The sequence below is a fragment of the Meles meles genome, chromosome 2 (genome assembly GCF_922984935.1).
Source record: "Meles meles chromosome 2, mMelMel3.1 paternal haplotype, whole genome shotgun sequence".
NCBI classification, from domain to species: domain Eukaryota; kingdom Metazoa; phylum Chordata; class Mammalia; order Carnivora; family Mustelidae; genus Meles; species Meles meles.
In genome coordinates, this window is record NC_060067.1 from 100,473,243 (window position 1) to 100,494,829 (window position 21,587).

The 21,587-nt window shown below is 37.3% G+C and overlaps 1 protein-coding gene across 1 annotated transcript in view; it reads right to left on the reverse strand.

The window, feature by feature from the left end:
• Positions 1 to 21,587, reverse strand: part of LOC123931857 (glutamyl aminopeptidase) — an 88,052-nt gene that overhangs the window by 25,032 nt on the left and 41,433 nt on the right. Inside the window, exons 9-11 of the mRNA XM_045989486.1 lie at positions 16,431 to 16,496; positions 16,151 to 16,302; positions 5,867 to 5,946 (exon numbers count right to left, since the gene is read on the reverse strand). Coding sequence (XP_045845442.1) covers positions 5,867 to 5,946; positions 16,151 to 16,302; positions 16,431 to 16,496 — 298 coding nt within the window. The remainder of the gene's footprint in view (positions 1 to 5,866; positions 5,947 to 16,150; positions 16,303 to 16,430; positions 16,497 to 21,587) is intronic.

Sequence of the window (21,587 nt, forward strand, 5' to 3'; positions counted from 1 at the left end):
ACATTACTGTCTTTATGATTCATACTCCTTTTCATTTGAAAGCATATTGTAAACATCTTGCAATTTTGTTTTCTATACAGAGTTCCCCCTCTATCTGAAAGTGGAGCATTCCTGTGAAACCCTTCATAAGCTGAAATGGCATAAAGAAAATAGTACCTCACACTTTTTAAGAGTCTGTATTAATTCCACTTTTCATTTTTATGAAAAAAGCCATTACCAGACCTTGTAGATCTTCTGTAAAAATGAAGTGAACCTTCAGAAAGCAGGGACACATGCATGTGAAAATGTAAGTTGAATGGCCACATAACACCCTATCATTCAATTAATAAATCATCTTGTTCTGTTTCTTGCTAGTTTTATACATAAACGAGTTGAATGAATTGTTTCTGGGTAGGAGCTCTTTCTAGAAAATTCCTTTCTTTCCCTTTTATTTGTCTAGATGGTGGAGAAGATGGGTAATTAACTTTTTCAAAATTTCATCCAGGGGCTGTTTAATTTCAACCCACATAGATTTTAGTAACAGATCTCTCATAACAGTTCTTTACTATAGATATACCTCACTTTATTGCAATTTGCTTTATTACACTTGGTTGATAATGCATTTTTTACAGATCGAAGTTTTGTGGCAACCCTGCATGGACAAGCCCATTGGCACCATTTTCCAGCAGCATTTGCTTACCTTGTGTCTGTGTCAAGTTTTGGTAATTTTTGCAACATTTCAAACTTTTCATTATTATTATATTTGTTGAGGTGATCTGTGCTCAGTGATTATGACTCACTGAAAACTCAGGTAATGGTTAGCTTTTTTAGCAATAAAGTATTTTGGGGGTAAGTTACATCCATTGTTTATTAGACATCATCGCACACTTAACAGACTATAGTATAGAGTAAACATAATTTTTATACTATGCACTGGGGAGCCAAAAAATTCTTTGACTTACTTTATTGCCATATTCACTCTGTTGTGGTAGTCTAGAAGCAAACCCACAGTATCTCTTTGGTATGCTTGTATTCTGTTTTATATAAATAATCATAAAAAACTTTAGACAACTAGACAGCTCTTGTGATAGCTTGATAATTCTAAAGAAGTATTTTTCTTTAGTGATGTAGATGCTTTGTTGCATTGATGCTTTAAGCAAGTTATTTTTCAGTTTAAAATTAGTTTATATCTTATTAAATTTTATGCATCATTTTTTAGCAAAACAGATGAAAAATACAAGAATAGTATTTTTTTACCAATGACACACTATGTGTACTTGGAGAGCTAAAAATTTCTAGTAGGATGCCCTATCAAAATTTAGGATCAAGGAAGAAAATTTTAATCTCTGAAACTAAGTCTGACATGATCTATTGTAAAATGAATTGGTTATACATTTGTGGTAATATTTTCAACAAATCATTTAAGGAAGTATTTAAGAAATAGTAATCATTATGTTAGTAACAATTACAGAGTCCCTCCTGAATATCAGCAAGTGGCCTAGAGAATTTCCCTAAAAAGAAAGGTATTGTATTAATATGCAACATATAATAAGCAGGAATCTAGAAAAATGCAACCTGGCTATCTGGTGATGGTTTTGGTGATTGGGAAGAAGTAATTGCAAAGAAGAGTTTCGATAGTGAAGGTCTGTTAGAGTGTCTTAGTCTGCAGAGGGAAGGGGATGCACAGTTGAGCTGGTACATGTATTCCAGATTTCTTAACAGATTGCCTCCTATAGAGAACAATGTATGTGGTAGAGATCTGTTAGTTATTTACTGCACTATTCTCTCTCCCTCCCTGGGTATACAGCTAGACTATATTTATTAGCCTCCCTTGCAGTTAGGTAGCAACATGGGATTGACAACTGGACACAAAGTGTGGGCAGTAGTAATAGATGCGCTTCTCAACCTGCGCCCTCCCTTATCTTCCCCTGTCTTCTGGTCAGATGCAAAGATCCAGCAGAGGAATTTGAGGTCTAGGAAGCAATGGAGCCATAAGAAGGAGGAAGACAGGATTTCTAAGTTAATATTTGGCAGTGAACTATCTAGGAAAGATGGCAGGTCAGGAATACCTCCATTGGCCTTTTGCATGAATAAGAAACTTTCATTGCATCAAAATAGCCTCTAAATGCAATAATTAGACTCCCCTGGTTGATGCAGTATATGAAGCTATCACAGCTTGATGAATTCTCTGAAATAATTGATCTACCTTAACTGTCTCTTTACTCTTATTAAGTAAACTTTCTTCCTGGAAGGAGATACCTGATTAGCTGACATGAGTATTCTGGTTCACCTTGGCCAGTATATTTTTATTTATATAAATTAACAAATTAGCATTCTTATATGTTTGCTTTGTGTGAATAAATCTTCCAAGCCTTGGTTGACCAGGGATGAATTGATGAAACTGAGCTTTTGAATCTGCAAAACTGAATTCATAATGATCCAATCAAAATTCAAACATCCCATGAGACTCAGCTTGAAAGAATGAAGAAATTCTCTCTTTCTCTCTGTTATTAAATTAAAAAACATATGCTCATAATTATTTTGACATGAAACATTTAAATATAACTACCATGAAATTCTAGTAATATTCTATTTATGTGTAGTCAGAATTTGGTTATCTAAATCATCCAGAATGTATCCTTAGATCTGCAAGAGTCATTGAAAGTCTATACCATTTCCTATGGCCTAGGCCTTCTCCTAGACCCTATACACTTAGAAATACCTATTTTAAAATATTATGTTTTGGTAAGATTAGTTATCTGACATCACATGATAACCTTTAAGTCTTCTAAATGTTAGAAAGCCGCAGATTAAAAAGCAAAAAAAGGCTATATACTACTAAATGTAAATGCACTGATAAAGAACAGCTGGTACTAAAGACAGAGGCACAATTAAAGTATCTCCATTCTCCAACAGCACCGCAGTCTGCGGGCAAACAAGCCTCCGTTAAGCAAGGACTTACTAAACTCTTAGTAAGTCTTAAGATGTGCACAGAACCTCGCGGGCAATAGGGTGGTAATCCTGACCTGCCGTCAAGGAGTATGATGTAAAGGTTGTATCTCCAAGGAGTTTGTCATTTACTTAAAAAAGAAAAGAGAGAGCAAATGAAGATTAAATAACAATGTGATATTCAAAATATAAAGTAGTAATACTAGGAATAAAGTAGGATTGATTAAACCAATAGCACAAAATATACTATAAACAGTGAAAAGAGAGGTGACACAGGGCAGGCTGGAATAGCCAGAGAAGGAAGGGTCTGTGATAGCGATCCTCTTCTTTTGTTATAAATTACATGTTTAATTTTTTTAATGTTTAAAATATCATGTGCAACACAAATGTAAATAAACGGCCTTGGGGGAAGTCCCAACATTGCCTGGGAAATTTCTGACTGATGAATCATCAAAGAAACCAAGAAGAGGGAGGTAGGGCTGGTAACCTGAGCTGACTGCCCATTCAGTGCACTTGGGATGTGTTTGTCATCTGTGCTCTGACCTGAGAGCTGAAGATGTCCCCAGACAGGAAACAGGAACTTATTGCATAGGCTAAAAATGGAGCAGACACTTTGAAGTAGGAAGAGATGTCTAGTTTGCTTCTGGCTCAGTGAGCAGTCATGATTCTGAAGTTTCAGATAAAGACAGGTCTTGTCATCAAAACTCTGTGAACATTGCAGCCTCTTCATTCTTTCACTCATTCATTCAATAAACAATTACTGGGTAACAGCTGAAGACATGGAACAACCACAACCAAAATAAATAAGCTCCATTTCCTTAAGAAATATTCTGTGTGGGAGGGGAAAGCAACTAAATCCATAGAGCCAAAAAAAAAAAAAAAAAATATGTTCAATGTAAAGACAAAGGGGGCAGTTGCTGGCAGAGCCTTCTGCCCTCACTTTCCTACTAGCATTCTCTGTCCAGAGCAGAGTTCTTATCCACACTTGGTCAAGCCTATCATCCATTTAAATACTACCTTTTACCCCTAGCCCTCAGCCTAGACATGCTTTTCTTTAGTAACCTTTCCTGAACCCCCAAATCTGGGCTGGTCTTTCTTCAGCGAGCCCCCTTGGCTATTAGCATACCAGGCACTCTCATTTGCCTACTGTCTTGTCGGTCTTTGCCCTCACTAGACAGTAAGTACCAAGAGGGTAAGGGATTTTTTTCCCTCAGCATTATCTCCATGCCTACCCCTGTGTCCGGCACAGAAGTCAGCCCTTGGTAAATACTTCCTTGAAAGAACTAATTGATTGATTGATTAATAAGGATTAAATTTATTATTCAAATATTCCCTCTTATAAGTACATAATCCCAAAAGTGAACAAAAAACCTACTGGATTCACAGAAAAATCTGTACAGAAATGTTTATAGCACCATTAACAGCCAAAAAGTAGAAATAACCCAAATGCTCATCAACTGATAAATAGGTGAATGGGAGGTGGAAATCGAGATGATATAAGTATAATTTGTCAATAAAAAGGAAAGAAGTACCGATACATGCCACCACATGGATAAACCTTGAAAACATTACCCTAAATGAAAGAAAACAGTCATAAAGTACCACACATATCATTCTAATTATATGAAATGTCCCAAATAGGCAAATGTATGCAGACAGAAAGTAGCAGCTGCTTAAGGCTGGGGGTATGGGAGATAGAGAGAGTGATAGCTAAAGCATGGAATTTCTTTTTGAGGTGATTAAAATGCTTTAAATTTGACTATGGTGATGGTAACACATATTTGCAAATGTAATAAAAACCACTGGATTCTACACTTTAAATGGGTGAATTGTATAATACGTGACTTTTATCTCAATAAAAAAATCAGCCCTCTAGGTATAGGATAAAAATTTACTTGCTAGGGGAAATCATACCTAATTAATATTTCAGAATATTTTGCAGGAGCAAATAGGCATATGTAAATAAAGGATAAGTGATTTACCTTATTTTTATCCCCAAGAAGCCACAGGTGAAAAGCGCATGCCAACCGCTTTTCTGAAACCAACTCTGTGTGGGATGGGGTGAGAAGAGTATCATTTATCTTAGAAATAAGTGACTTGGAAGCCTAAAACGAGTACAGTGGTAAAAGTGCAAAAAGGAGGAATCTTCTGGGACAGATGCTAAAACCTGCCCCATTATTTCTGTCAGTAATCTGGAGGAAAGAACATGTGATAAGGCCTCCTTGTTTTAATATTAACAAAATTTTTTCAAGAAAGGAAAAGACAAACCAAGGGAGATAGGATACAGAAATATATTTCCAGTTGATATAAGTGAGCAGAGCAGTCAGAGCTGAGTTTTAACACAGGCACAAGCCAAGTAATTCATTTAGGGAGCTGGATGGATGGATGGATTGAAATATGTATAGATAGTGCCTTGAGCTACTGGGGACAATTTACAACTTAGAAAAGATAATTTGGAATCATTCAAGATTCTAATGCCAAACTGAACTGGAAAAATGATAGGTCTAATTTAATGTCAGCATTTTAAGAAACCAGGCTTGTCACATAGCATTTCAAGAAATTCCATGATTTACTTCTGTGATACCAAGGGAAAAAAAGTAGAAGAAAGAAAAAAGGAAAGGAGGAAGAAATGAAGAAGGGGAAAAGAAAAAAAGAAAACTTACACATCTATCATCCAGTGGTTGGGTGTGTGACCCTTCTTTGGATATGGGTATTTGTTAATTGTGTCAGTCATGGTAAATCATTAAAAAGAATATCTCAAGGTAGAAAATTTCTCGTTGTAGATAAGGGCTTGAATTCATTGGAGGATTACTTAAGAGGTCTCTTTTAGCTTTAATGTATATCATAAGTTCCAGTGTTGTTTCTTTACACTTTACATTAGTTTAATGTGGTACATTAATTCAAAAGAAGAAATAATAAATCAATTGATGACATTTACCTCCTGTTTCTGACCTGTTGTAGAATGTAATACTTGATACATTATCTTCAGTCCATTTTACTGGAATATTCCATGTGTAACTAAAATTTTTTTAAAAGAAAAATTTAACTTTTATTACTAAAAAACAAAAAACATTTCCAAAGTAAAAATACTTAAAAAGCAATAGACAAGCATGTTTTCCTCACAAATGATCATTCAGTGTATAGGATACAGTTAATATAATACCCTTTAGTGATGAAAATAGGCCATATAACTACTTTTAATTTCTATAAATCTCTAAAATTTGGAACTTTGTATCAACAAACCAGCTAGGCATGAAAATTATTTCAATGAAATGCCTTGGGACTTTGAAAAAAGATGCTGCATGAATGTAGGATGTTACATGGTAACACTGAGCTTTCACACACATACTTGCACATATTCTAATATGCTTAGTTTCTTTAAGGAACACAAACCATTTTTCACATTCAGAAGGCAATCTTAAAATACCATGCAGGGGATAACCCATTTTAGGAATTATGTTGAGACTTAAATTACACCTCCACCATCCATCCCTTAAAGATTCTCATGTTCTTTCCATATCCCCTATTTTGCACCATTTTAGGAATTATATTGAGACTTAAATTACACCACCACCATCCATCCCTTAAAGATTCTCATGTTCTTTCCATATCCCCTATTTTGCAGCATTTGAGTCAGGTGTGCTGCAAAGGAAAAAAAATAATCAGATAAACATGTTTCATGTTTGTTTGTTATTGTTTTGTTTTGTTGTTTGTTTGGTTTTTTTAGTGTTCTCATTAGCTACTTAGTATTTTCTTGTGGAGCTTTGTACCTTGGTACAATATATACTTAATATTTTCGTCTTGAAACCTCATGAAAGAGGTCTTAAATTGTTTTGATTGTTCTCATATCATGTACTATCAATCAGAAAATACAAGAGACCTAGAAAGAAGATGAATCCGTGTTTAGATTCAGGTTTCAACTCAAAGTTTGCCTTGTTTTTTGTCATATGTGATCATTCAAGCCCCCAACAGAGAATGGGGGATGATATTTCTCCTTTTCAAGATATAATAAAAATTTATGTAATTCAGGGAGAATACTTTTTTTTAAGATTTATTTATTTATCTCAGAAAGAGAGAGTGCGAGCTTGAGTGGAAAGAGGGGCAGAGGGAGAGGGAGACAAGAAGACTCCCGGCTGAACCGGCACCCTGAGATCAGGACCTGAGCCAAAATCAAGAGTCAGAAGCTCAACCGACTGAGCCACACAGGCGCCCCATGGGGAGAACACATTTTGCCATCTACACAAAAGAAGTAATCCTTTCTTTTTTAACTGGATTGAAATGTTTTATAAGATTGAGTTAGTAGATTTCTTTGAGGATTGTATTGCTGATGGAATGATTTTGGCTCAATTCTATAGAACCAATATATACATTGTTTCTTGGGTCATGTTGCAAGCATTGTCAGTGATCCAATCTTATCCCCTTGAATCTCTTTGTCATTTTTGTACACCCCAAACTCCAATGTGCTCTCCTTGATGACAGCTAATCACCTGGGTCTCTCTGTCAGAGGACTGCCCTCTAAATGCCCAAGCAAGGAAAGCCAGAAGTTCCTTAGCTTTTACATTCTTGGATGCAACCCTTAGCCAATGATGGAAGGGCATGAGTATCTTCCTTGCCCCAGTTTTCAGGAGCACTCTACAGTACTGTCCCCAGAGCCTCCCCCTGGACAGGTACCCTCCACAGCCCGAGCTCAGCTCAGCTCGATATTGCACTCTGCTGCCTGATACCCCACATCCCCGTTCCCTTCCAGTCTTAAAAACACTTCCGGGTGAGTAGCTTTCACCTGAATCATCACTTCAGAATTCACTTCTAGGGAAACTGACCTAAGAGTGATCCCTTGCAGCTTTTCAACAGACAAACAAGCACTTTTAAAGGTCCCATCCCACCTATATATTTCACTCTTTCACTGTTCTTTTGCTTTGGTAATGCCACATAAACTAACATTTCTTCCCTTCTCTACATTTCTCCAATGCCGACCTGACTGAAAGGATGGAGCACGCAAATGTCTGGATGCCCTCTGTGCACAGCCAGGATTTCATATTTTGACCATTCCCCCATAAAACACGGTCTCTGGGACTACACTGTGCCTAAAAGTAGACATAAGATATACTACTAAGTTATGTAAAAAAAAAAAAAAAATTCTCTGAAGTCTGAAGGGATCATAAGACTAAAAGGATCGGGCGCCTGGGTGGCTCAGTGGGTTAAGCCGCTGCCTTCAGCTCAGGTCATGATCTCAGGGTCCTGAGATCGAGTCCTGCATCGGGCTCTCTGCTCAGCAGGGAGCCTGCTTCCCTCTCTCTCTCTCTGCCTGCCTCTCTGCCTACTTGTGATCTCTCTCTGTCAAATAAATAAATAAAATCTTTAAAAAAAAAAAAAAAGACTAAAAGGATCAAGGGTTGCGGCTATATGATTTCCTAAGTTTAGAATGCCTTTCAGGATCTAATCTAATGTGAGTAAAATAATAGATTTGAGTACAAAATATCAATAAATGGAAATTACATAAATGGAGTGAGAGAGTCTTGTATATGTTACCTACAATTTAGGAGGATCGGATTTCATTTTTAAAGGCAGAATCCAGTTTTTTGTATCTAACACTCTAACGAACTCTGGTGGTATTAAATATGGTCAACCTAATTTTCACTAAAGAAATTGACTTTGATTGCCCCAAAATAACACGCCTACTCTCCTTTTACCCCCATCTACATTGAGTGGATTCCTGAAGACATGTCCCTGATAGGGAATTCCCCCTAACTGGAACAAGAAATTATTTTTTTAAGTTTTTATTTATTTATTTGAGAGAGAGAGGGAGAGTGAGAGAGAATATGAGAGGGAGAAGGTCAGAGGGAGTAGTAGACTCCCTATAGAGCTGAGAGCCCGATGCAGGACTCGATCCCAGGACTCCAGGATCATGACCAGAGCCAAAGGCAGTCACTTAATCAACTTAGCTACCCAGACACCCAAAATTTGTTTATTTCTACCAGATGGTTGAGACCACAGTGTTAAAACAATAACTTACAACACGTGTGGGCCATTTGCATTGTACAAAGTATGTGGTCTGTAAGAATTCCCTAATCTTGGAATATTTAAGCAGTGAGAAAAAGGAGGAGGCCATTGAGTTTACAGTACAACTTAATCAACCACATTTCCCACCAGACAGAAATATACCTAGAGAGAGAGTGGGTGAACATTAGCGTTGGAGAAAGGGCTAATTCCTTTCTGGGGTCATTAGGGCATATGTTACAATCTAGGTTTTCAATCAAGTAAAAAATCATGAAGGATCACTTTTGATATAATGTTTTCTCTCCTCTTTGTTCAGGAGCTGCTATAAATTTTTAACAAATGTTCTCAACAGGATAGCACATGTTTTCTGGGCTTATTTTCTGTGCATATATAACTTTTTTTATATAAAAATGGAGCAAATAGATTGACTTTATGATAAGTGATCATTAAAAATCATGTATCGAGGGGCGCCTGGGTGGCTCAGTGGGTTAAGCCTCTGCCTTCGGCTCAGGTCATGATCCCAGCATCATGGGATCGAGCCCCATATCAGGCTCCCTACGTGGTGGGAAGCCTGCTTCTCCCTCTCTTACTCCCCCTGCTTGTATTCCCTCTCTCACTGTGTTTCTTTCTGTCAAATAAATAAATAAAATCTTTTTAAAAAATCATGTATCGAATCTAAATAAAATAAAAATGGTATCTGAAGATAAAAACTAAAGAAAATGCTAGAGGAAAAGTATAAATGTTATATAGTTCCATGTTCTAAATCTTGATGAGTACAATTTAAAGATTTGTTATAACTTAAAAAGTGAAGACCTGATGATATATTTCATTTGCTGGGTAATAAGTTTTTTTATTTGTTTGAAGGGGAATGCATAGCCAAGAAGTAGTTTAAAAAATGCAATCCCACTAGTTTAAAAACAGTGTTTGGTATGTCTTTGTCTTAACAAATCAGTGGATACATATGACAGAAGGGAAAAATTACTATGAAGTTTTAAGTTTGTTTCTCAGAGAAATATTTTTAATTTTAATATCTAGAGGCTACTAAATAGCAGTATTAAATATGGCCAATCTAATCTGCTAGAACATAAAACAGTAACTATAAAATAAACAGTTTATAGTTAATAGAATGATCACACAAATTATGGATTTTTTTAATTATCACCTACGATCGAGGGTTTCAGTTCATTCATATATTATGAAGAGGAAAGAATGAAAACAAAGCTCTTCTATCATAATCTTTCCTTTCCAAAATAAAGAGAAGATAAAGAAGTATTACAGGCACTCCCTGACTGATCTCATTTGGTGCAGGAACTCAAATTTCCTTTGTTTTGGCATGAACTATTAATTTTCAATATTTGCATACAGCAAGATACCCAGTTTGTATGAAGGTCATTTACTGTGGTGGAGCTGAGTGTCTGATGTTTCCAGAAGAGGTTGTAACAAGGGGAGCACCCTGACTTTCTTGATGTTCTTCCTGCTCAGGTACCAACCAGTATCTTGAAAGTAGCTAATTTAATAATTCTGAGTGCTCTCCATTCTCTGATGCCTTGGACAGGAAGTTTGAATTTTGGCAGTTTGAATCATTGAAAATGCCCGAGTGTGCTATTAGTGTGACCTAATTTTCAAAGCCCTGAATCAGAAGCCGGGAAACAGGTTGTGTTACTCACCATATAGAGTACGTATGATAAAGTTCTCTAAAGAACTTTCTCTAAAAATTTGGCAATGGCCACTATAGAAAGATGAGAACGATTTTCTAAAATGAGATATTTATCTGCAAATTCATCCAATGCAGTTCCCTGCATATCGTTTGTTTTTAAGCGAGAAATTTGAGCTCAACCTCATCTTTGGAACACCTGCCACACCCCTCCAGCTCAGGGTCACTCTCCTCCTCTCCTTAGGCAGACTCCATCCTCTGTCTCACCTATTGCGTGAGTCATTCACTACAATTACCATAGTAACTGGCCTCCCTGCTCCCACTCTTGCCCCTACTCTGACCTGCTCTCTTTAATGCAGCCAGAGGGGAACTTGGAAAAATGTAAAGGTGAGCTTGCCCAGTCTCTCTTTGAAGTCCTCGAATTTGCACACTATTGTGCAAAATCATGAACACGTTGTGCACGCCCGGCCCCTGCTTCCTCTCTCACTGCTGGGCCTGTGCGTCTCTGCTGTTCAGCTTCTTGGAGCCAGACTGCCATCACCTACAGTCTGTGTAACCTTGAATCAATTATTTCATCATTTTCAGTTACTTCTCCATTTTCATACCTGTTATAATAAAATGCTCCAAAGTGCTTACAGTAGCGCCAGCTACTTAGTAAATCCTCAGTAAGTGTTGCATATTTTATGGGTAATGCTACTTTTTAAACTCTGGAGCCTTCATACATGTAGTTTCTGTTTTGAACACCACCACCGCCCCTCCCCCACCCCCGCCATGGTGGTCCCTTCATATCAATCTACTCAGCTTGAATCTCACTTCTTTAAGAAAGAACATCTTCCCTGGCCCACCCTCCTCAAGCTCACCCCCCAACACACCCATTAACCAGGCTCAGTGTAGCAATGGGCACATACAGAGGGAGAGGTAATCATTGTGAAACTCCCCAAGGAAAGCTTGTTTCAAAAGAGAGAAATATTTTTGAGTTTTAATATCTAAAGTCTCCAGCAGTATTAAATTTGGCCAAAATTAATTCGCCAAACAAAACAGTGCCTCTCAAAGAACCAGTTTATAGATATTCTGGGACACCTTTGTCATACCCTATAATTGTCCTTCCTTGTGTTATCTTAATTGCTACCGAATAATTGGTCTTGTGATGATATCTATCTATCTATAGATATCTATCTATGATAGATAGATAGATAGATAGATATAGATATATATACTATATAATAAGATCACTGAGACTATTAATAAGGAGATAAAGAAGGCAAAGGGCCTTTTCAGTGGAAATCGGGCGGTGGAGATTAGATATCACTGGAAGTGGCCGTGGGTGCCAAAGTCTTTCTACCAAACCAAGTATTCAGAAGTGAAAGAAGAGACCATTAAAACTGGCATGGTGATGGGTATTAGTCGAACCTATTGTGGGAATCATTTAACAATATACCTAAATCAAACCATCGTGTTGTATGCCTTAAACTTATACATGATGCTTGTCAATTATTTCTCAATAAAATTGGGAAAAAAATTGGCTAGGGTGAAACAGAAACATTATCCAGGTGACCAGTGCCACACATCCTATGTCGTTCGCATTTAGCCAGGATCCTTTGTAGACAGAGGCTCATCTGTCTACAGATGAGGGGCTGAGATGATACCCTCAAAATGGTTTACCCAGGTTTTTGTGGCCAGTCCCATACCAGAGGTCCTGAGATCCTGATTTCCTTCTCTTCTGTTGGCAGCAATTGGCACCCCAGAAATGCATACAAAATTAACTAGTCATACAGAAATGGATATAATATTGAGACTTTCCGTACAAACTATATTCACACTAAGTGTGATCAGTTAAAATCATGGGCTGTGTTGCACATGTTTCATCAGCTTTTACAATATTTGAAACGTTTAAAAAAATCTGGCAAATTAATATGCAACTAATGAATCATTGAACACTATGGCAAACACTAATGATGTACTATGTGTCGGCTAATTGAACTTAAATTTTTTAAAAAAGGAAAAAATTCTGGCAAATTAGAGGGAAATGACATTATTATTATTATTATTATTTATAATTTTAACTGAAATTCTTAAGATTCCTTAACTCAGTAGTCATATTTAAATGTCTAGAAAAGTCTGAGTTTGTAAAGTTAAAGGTTTGATTCTCAATATGCTAAAAATGCCCAAGAAATTGATATATTCCATGAATTTTAATTTGTTAGATTGATAAAAACATTTTTATCAACTTTTTAAAAAAACTTTTTAATCAATTTTTTAAAAAATTAAAAAAAATTTTAATTCAGTTTATAAATCTGTATCTTTAGCTGTTTGCATTTTGAAATTATAAATGGGATTTAATAAAATTTTAAGTGGTGATGTTCAGAAGTTTCTTATAAATGATATTAGCAAGACAATTTGAGTGATTGAGTTTATAATTGCTGTTTAAATAATCAGAATTTCATTTGTGCAATTTATAAATAGAAACATCTCATCAAAAACTAGGAAGACTGGGGTGCCTGGGTGGCTCAGATGGTTAGGCATCTGTCTTTGGCTCAGGTCACAATCTCCAGGTCCTGGGATTGATTGAGGCCCACGTCTGGGTTCCCAGCTCAGCAGGGAATCTGTTTCTCCCTCTCCCTCTGCCTCTTCCCCTGCTCATACTCCCTGTCTCTCTCCAATAAATAAATAAAATCTTAAAAAAACAAAACAAACAAACAAAAACTGGAGAGACTGCTATTGAAAAGCCAGTCTCCTTTTGCACCCTTCCTACAGGCCAGCCCCACTCTTAGAAGCATCATCTTTTAAAAAATACTTCTGGATTTAATTACCCTGATGTCTAATTCTGTAACTCTAAATAGCTCTTTTTATTTTTATTTTTATTTTTTTTGCCCCAGATAGGATTTGTTAACTCATCCATGAGATGGGGTGATTTAGTTTTCTTATACTAATTTCTTTTCCATTCTCCCATTAACAGTCAAAATTTAAGAAAGCAAAATTATTATTACTTTTCTACCAGTTATAATTATTCCTTTCAATTATGTACTCAAGTTATCATTTCCTGTCTCATAAATTTTAGTATTGCCCTTCTCTCCTAACTGTAAAACAGGAGATATTATCCCTATTTTACAGGGAGGAGAAACTGTAGGCTATCCTGGGGAGTGCTGTAAATACTTAACAACGGGCTCTTGGGGGGTGGTGGAACCGAACATAATATTTGCTGGTTTCCGTGAACTCACCATATGATCGATTTCAAACTACCAGCATGAGGCTCTGAGCTGGGATTAGGGTCAGCACCAGCATACCACTAAATCAGTACCCAACCCGTCCTTCCACCTCCCCTCCCTCTTCCAACTCCTTTCTTCTGCCAGGTTTTTTTTCTCATTACAATGTTAAGACTGCTTCTATTTGCAATCTTCTCTGCCTCTGTAACAGAATTTTACCTTATTCATCCCTGATCATACAAGTTAAAAGCCAGTAAGCAACACTTATGAAATTATACTCTTGTATACATATTGTTGGCCAGGAAGTGTGTTGGAGTTCCATTTCCTTTTCTATTGGCTAATTCCATGGCTCCCTGCGTCACTTCAATAAAAATTTACCCTAACTCCCTAACATAGGGGTCATATGGACTCCTTTTTCTTGTAATTATCAATGGCATAAAATTATTCTACCTCGTTTATATTTTTTGATCATGATTTTTACATACAGCCTTAATTTGTTTTCTCTAATTTTCTCCTTTATAGTTGACTTAAATGATGGGCCTTCACCAGCTCCTTGGGTTTTTTCACTCTCTCCACCCTACTTCCTTTTTGCTGGCCATCACCTACCTGAGCCCACTCATCGGGCTCTTATGCATGGCACTGTGAGCCCCTTGGTTCACTAACGGCCAGCATTTTCTCTCATGGTTTTCCTTGGTTGGATGCATTGTTTCCTGGGTCCGTGTCTTCTTCTTTTTTTGATTTATCCATATTTTTCCTCTTTTTTCTCCCCTAGTAACTTCTAAGAAGTGCTGGGTGGAAAGCATTTTCTGGGGCTCTATGACTGAAAACATCTTTGCTGTGCTTTTGCATTTGGTTTACTTTGGGTAGAGAACTGGACACTGAAAATATTTTTTCTTCAACCATTTTAGATGACTGTAACATTTCTGAAGATGTAGCTAAGTATATATATATATATATATATATATATATATATTTCCTTTTTTGTACTGTGTAGTCTATGGGACTTTTTAATCAGAATCTCTGTGTCCTTTATCATTTCTTTGATATGATTTGCCTCTCAGGTTTCTCTGCTTTCTCTTTTGAGAGACATCTCTTAGTTGGGTACTGGACGTTGCCTATTTCTCTTCTTTCACATTTGTCAGCTCTATGTGTTTGCCTTCTAGCTTGAGACAGTTCCCCAGATTTATTTCTACTTGGTCAAATAATTCTTTGATAACCAAAAATTTAAACTTCTAGAGCAATTCTGTATTTTAAGTTTGTTTTTTCCAAAGAAATTCTGCTCATAGTCAATGGGTGTTAATAGCTTCTTTGATCTCCAAGGGTATTTCATAAATTTATTTTCTATTTCTCCAATTGTGTTTCTTACAGATTTTTTCATTTATTCAAGTAGGATTTTACCTTTTATGTTTTTAGGATTTTACCTTTTATATTTTTTAATGTGTCGTGATCTTAATGGTCCACCCATATTTCAGAAAGAAGGACTAAATTAATTATTCTTGGTATCTTGTAGGTAATCCGTCTGCTGTTGAGAGGTGAGGTGTATTTTTGAAACAGGCTCTTCCTCTGAATAGGAAGTCTGACGGGAGCTCTGTGTATGTATAAGGGGAGCTGGCAGCTCTAGCCCATCCATCCCGCAAATGCCATGAGGAGGAAAGCTTTACTCTGGGCATCCTAACCAAATGAAAATCCTTAGCTCTCCCCCACTGTTTTAGTCTATTTATTTAGGGGGAGGGAAAGAGCCTTTGGATTTTTGCCTTGGGTCATTGCCAGACTTCTGGCAGACTTCTGAGAGCTCTCAACAGGGAAGGATAGCAGTAGATGAAGGGAAAATGGAATGGGAGTGTGTCTACCTGGCACAATTGTCCTGAGTCTAGACTTCAAATTAATTGCCCTGTTTTCAGCCTCACTTCTCACTCCTGCGCTCCACTCTTTGTGCTGACAGTGAGCCCAGAGCCTGCCCAGGGGGAGGGAAGCTACTTCTACTTCTACCGCAAGTCTCTTTTTATCTGGCCGCATCTACCTTTGTTTGTTTTCTACCAATATTTCTCCTTTTGGCCTATCTTCTAGAATTCTATGATGTGTCTTGCCCCTCCTCTTTATTTTCTTTCCTTTATGAGTTTATTTCTTTTAGCACTTCTGTTTTTTATTCAGTGATTTCTGGGAAGGACAGGACTTGGATGCATGTGCTCAGTCCACCATTTTGAACTTGGAGACCATGGAGCTATCTTTGAATGTGTTTGCTTCCTAAAGACACTGTGCTTTTATATTATCACCCATAAACCATGTACTGAAGAGCATGATCCAACCAAACGGCCAGTATTTCCATCAAATTTCTGCTTTTTTCTTGAAATGCCTTATAGATCCTTACCCAAGATTTGAATGTGGCTCAGAAGGATTAGCTTTTGAGTCCAGCAGAAAGCGTTTCTGTGTGATGTTCCTCCTATCTTTGACATTAAGTACAGGATAGCCCATCTGTTTGGTCCACGTATCCATTACTTCTTTCACTGGTAGATTACTTGCCTGATATTTAAGGAACATGAGGAATAATTAGTAAATTAGGGGAGTAAAATGTAGAATAGTTAGATAAAGAAATGACTGATAAATCATTTGTTAATCAGACAAAGAAACAATTGGGATACATTCCTTACCTCTTCAAGCGCTCTCCAAAAATCTTCAGTTTTTGCATTCCTGAATTCGTATTTTTTCAAGTAAATCTGTATGTGAAAGAGAACAAGTATTTTAGAAGTCAACGTAGGGGGCGCCTGGTGACTCAGTGAAGCATATGCCTTCTGCTCAGGTCATCATCTCAGGGTCCTGGGATCAAGCCCCGTGTCGGGCTCTCTGCTCAGTGGAGAGTCTCTCACTCACACTCTCTCTCTTTCTCAAATAAATAAATTTTTAAAATTTTTTAAGAAGAAGTCAATGTATGCTTTCCTCATACTTCTACCACATGAGCTGAACCCTTAGATATATCTCATTCTAATGTACAATATGGCAAGTGTACCTAAAATAAAATGACACATTGTATGCAAAACATTTTGTAACCTATGAAAATATTGTACAAATAATGTATTTGTAAAGCACAAATATTTTTTTCCTTTTTAATGATATAGCTTGTTCTTTTTAAAATCTAATGGAATTGTGGGTAGGAGAAGAAAAGTTTAATTTTTTTCAGAAGAAATATAAGATACTTAAGGGCAGTCAAGCATTCAGCAAACAGTCAACAATCCACAACATTTGTGATCCAATATGAAGAGAGATATGTATTCTATGATCTTCACTTAGTGGTGTTAACCACTGTAGCCCTACTGGCTCCACACTCCACCTTCTTCTGCAGTGGTGTTTTCTCATCTCAGACCCTACATGACCCCCATCACACATGAGCAAGGCAATATGCAAAGATAAAACAGGTGAGCTTGGCTCTAGGGCAGGGCTCAGCAAACTTTTTCTGTAGGAAGCTGCATTGTAAAGATATAAGTTTGGGGGGCTTTATAGTGTCTGTCCTATCTACTCAACTCTGCCTCTATAACACAAAATAATACATAGATGATATGTAAATGATTGACCATAGCTGTCTTCCAATAAAACATTTATGCACTCTGATATCTGAATTTCATATAACTTTCAGGTGTCATGAAATATTCTTCTTTTGAATTTCCAACCATTCAAAATTGTAAAAGTGATTTTTTTTATTGTAAAAGTGTAAGTGCAGACCTTACAAAAAATGGGTGGTGGGTGAGATTTGGCCTACAGGTAGCAGTCAGTAGACCCCAGCTTTGAAGAAATGGATATATGATGTTTTGAATAATCAGAATGATAATGATGATCATGATCACGAATAAATTGGGGAAATTATTCTCTTTAAAGAATGTCTTCACTCTTCAATTATTTTTAAAATATGAATTTCTAAACTAGAAGTGTCTCCCCTTTGGCCATTCTGTTCACAATATCTCTGTATATGAGTCTTCAGAAATAATGTGGGGTGTCCCTAAAGAAAATGCCCAGTTTTCTCCTACTCTCATAACTGTGGTTCTCCAGGAAACCATGCAAAGTTCCTGCCATATCATGCCTTTGTTGTTCTCAAAGAATTGTCCCATTTAAAATATGGACATCTTTGATAGAAATGAACCTTCTTAAGTGTTCCTTGAGCTTCAAAGAAAATAACCAGTGGTTGACTTTGCACCAGACATTTTCACTCTAAGTTGCTATAATTTTCAGGAGTCACTGTGCCTTAGTCACATTAGCCTCTAAATTGCTTTCTTTTCAGGCACAGAGAGATAAAACAATATTAACAGTACTGCTCCAAGAAGCCTGGATGAGGGTTGAGACTAGTTTGGAAAGCCACCTTCGTATTTGTTCTTTCGGTGAGTTCACTGCTCAGCACTACCACTGGAGGGCAGGCAGAGGAAAGGAGACGACATGAAAGGCATATACTCAATAGTCAATTTTAGGTATTTGTTCCAGAGCTTGCACAAATCATTTATTCTAAATAAAATAATGGTATACTTACAAGAGTAATAATTACTTATTACCATAACTACCCATTAATGATTCTTTCTAGTAAGTAGTGGCATCTTAATATTAATGTAGAGAAGTTTACTTGTATACTCACAATGCCTTAAGCTTAGAACACGCAATCTGGGAACTAGAAGGAATTTTAAATACTATTTAATGCAACTGTCACCTTTTTAGGGGTATAGGAAACTGGTGCCTAGAGGGGTGAAGAGAGTTTCCTGTGGTAACCTTGAACGAATTCCGACTCCTGGATAACTCTCTGCAGGTTTCTGTGGTGGTGTTATTATTAGTGCTTTTTAAACTGTAGTTTCTTGCTTCTCCTGAAGTACAGGCTACATGGATATTTATATAAACAATATATTAAAAGACATCAATTTTATTTTGTCTAGATTAGTGCACTTCTGAATAGTCTCTATTAAGAAATTTCTTTCTTCACTTCGAATGATCACAATGCAGTCATTCTACTCAAAATTTTATGGTGACCTAGGTCCCCCCAATAATGGTCCCTCATTAGTTGGTATTGGGACGGTAAGCACAAAAGGAAAGGAGTCTTCTTTCTGTTACTAGTGTCCCAGGAAGGGAAAGGCGCATGTTCTAGCTGAGCCATTTCTGTCCTATCAGGGATACTGCTGATACTAGGAGAAAAAGAAAGGATGGATACGTTTCTCAGCTTGATTTCATGACCATGTACTATTATGAATGCCCCATTTTCTAGTATGATTTTTTTAAGATTTTATTTATTTATTTGACAGAGAGAGAGAGATCACAAGTGGCAGAGAGGCAGGCAGCGGGTGGGGTGGGGGGGGGCAGGTTCCCTGATGAGCAGAGAACGGGATGTGAGGCTTGATCCCAGGACCCTGAGACCATGACCTGAGCTGAAGGCAGAGGCTTAACCCACTGAGCCACCCAGGCACCCTCTAGTATGATTTTTTATGCACAAGCACAGCCCTAAAGATTTTCCAGGTGATGGTTTTGCCCTATCTCCCTGCACTCTGAACCTGCTTTGTTGTCTGAGATGGAGTTTGGGGGAAGGGGATGAGCATGAAAGAGAACAGAGAGCTGGCCATCTCCAGATTTCCTGCTACACCAAGTTAGCTCATGAAGAGTCACTTTGGACAGAAAGTTAGTATTTGCAAGGGAAAATTTTTGAACGGTGTCACAGATTGTGGGACTTAGAGGCAGCAATCATAACATGATGATAACTCAAGGAGAGATACTATTCGGATACTCGAATGAAGGAAAGGAATGTTCCAATTGGTTTGAGAGCAATTGAGCGTGGCTTATACTATTTTCGGATATGAGCTAGTGATTGAAGATTGTAGGGGACAAGAGAGGGTTTTAGTGGGTGTTGTTTTTGTTGTTGGTGTTGTTGTTTTGGTAAATTTATTCCACAGCACTATGATGGCGTGAAAAACATTAATACCTGTTCATTCTAGTTCAGTTTCTAGCTTCATCTATAGTCATAGGGTGGAGGAAGACAGTTTTCACTTGAGAAATATTAGTTTTAGACCATTAGTGTCTTTTTAATTAATTATACCATAGATATTGGGCTAACAGAAACACGGGAGTATTTCTGAATTATTAGCATAGCTATTCACTTTTAAGGACTCTGTTCGTACATCCCTAGAAGTTACCACAAAAATCATTTAATTTGAAGTCAGTTTTGAAAATTCTAAGAATGTGTTACTGATCAGTTTCATTTATAATGAACACTATGCAAATGGAATTTTCAAAAAAGAATTGTCTTTGTTTCTTTCTATATTTTATAACATTTATTATAGACCATTCATTCACTCCAGAAACACTTTTTGGATTGCCTAACATGCATATTGCATTCTACTAGATACTGGAATATAATGCAAAGGTATAGAAGATCGAGTTCCTCACTGAAGGTGCTCACTGTGAGAGAAGACATGATGAAATATGTGTTTGAATTTGAGGGGAAAGTTACAAGATGTTCTAATGCGCACGTAAGAACAAGCACATAGCTTTTTCCTTTCTGCCAGTGTCCACACGGAATTTTTGATTAATGGACAAAAGGAGTAAAATGTATGGATATACTTCTTGAATATTTCCCAAGTCCTGGTCTTATTTCTTACTTTCATAGTCACCTAGAAATTTTAGCATTGGGTAGGAAGGGACTGTTTCCTTTTGGGGGAGCCCAGAGACTGCTGGATGTCACATAAGAAGACTTGAAGGAATGGGGAACAGGCATTGTCCTGGGGAATCACATTGAAAAGAAGTACTAGCATTCTTTGGGAAAGTGGGCGGGGTGCTGCTCTGACCTGTTTTCTGCTTTCTGGACTGGCTGCCATCACCACTGCTCTGCCAGACTACCTGGGGCATCACAGCAGAGAGGACAGAGATGGAAGGGAAAAAGTAGGAAGACTATTCCATCTCTAGGTGGCAATGGCACCAACCTGCAGACAGGACCATTGCTGGGACAGATTGTAGCAACACTGACAATTAATAAACAATGAATTTTAGAACACACACAAAAATTAAATTAAATTTTAAAAAAAGAAAAATGTCAAAAGGACTTGAATGCACCTTTTCCAGTATACTAAAAATACCTGAGACTTCTAGTGTTTCCATTTACATTTGAAAAATAAATTAGAATTTTAATATGCAAAAAATTAAAAAATAAAAAAAAATACTTCCTTTAGTGTAAAAAAAGAAAAAAGCCCGAGTGAGTTGGCTTAGGTTTTGCTAGAAAAATGAAATTGAAACTGAAATATCCCCTGGAGTAATCAGCTTAAGTGGGACGTGTGAAATGCTTTTGAAAATTTATTATCATTTCTGTTTCCAAAAGGAAGCAGGCCCTCTTTATTCACTGTTGACCCCATCATAATAGGAATGTGTATATTTGCCATTTTTTAAAATCCAAAAGGGAAAAAATCCTTTTACAAACTGGAAGGGAAGACTTTCATACATATGTTTAAGTTCTTAAGTCATGTAGCCATGGACCGAATTGTGTTCCCTGAAATTCAGACATGGAAGCTCTAATCTCCAAGGTGATGGTGTTTGCAGCCTCTGGTTTACGTGAAGTCATGAGGGTGGGACCCTCATCGGGATTGAAGTCTGTCTGATAAGAGGCACTGATAAGAGCTCTGTCTCTTGCTCACTCTGGAACAGAGCGAAGAGGCAGCCACCTACAAGGCAGGGAGACAGCCCTCTGTCTCCCTGAGACAGAGACACGAATCTGTGGGGATGTGGTCATAGACTTCTTAGCCCCTGGAACCGTAAGAAAATACATTTCCGTTGTTTAAATGACCGGGTTGATGGTATTT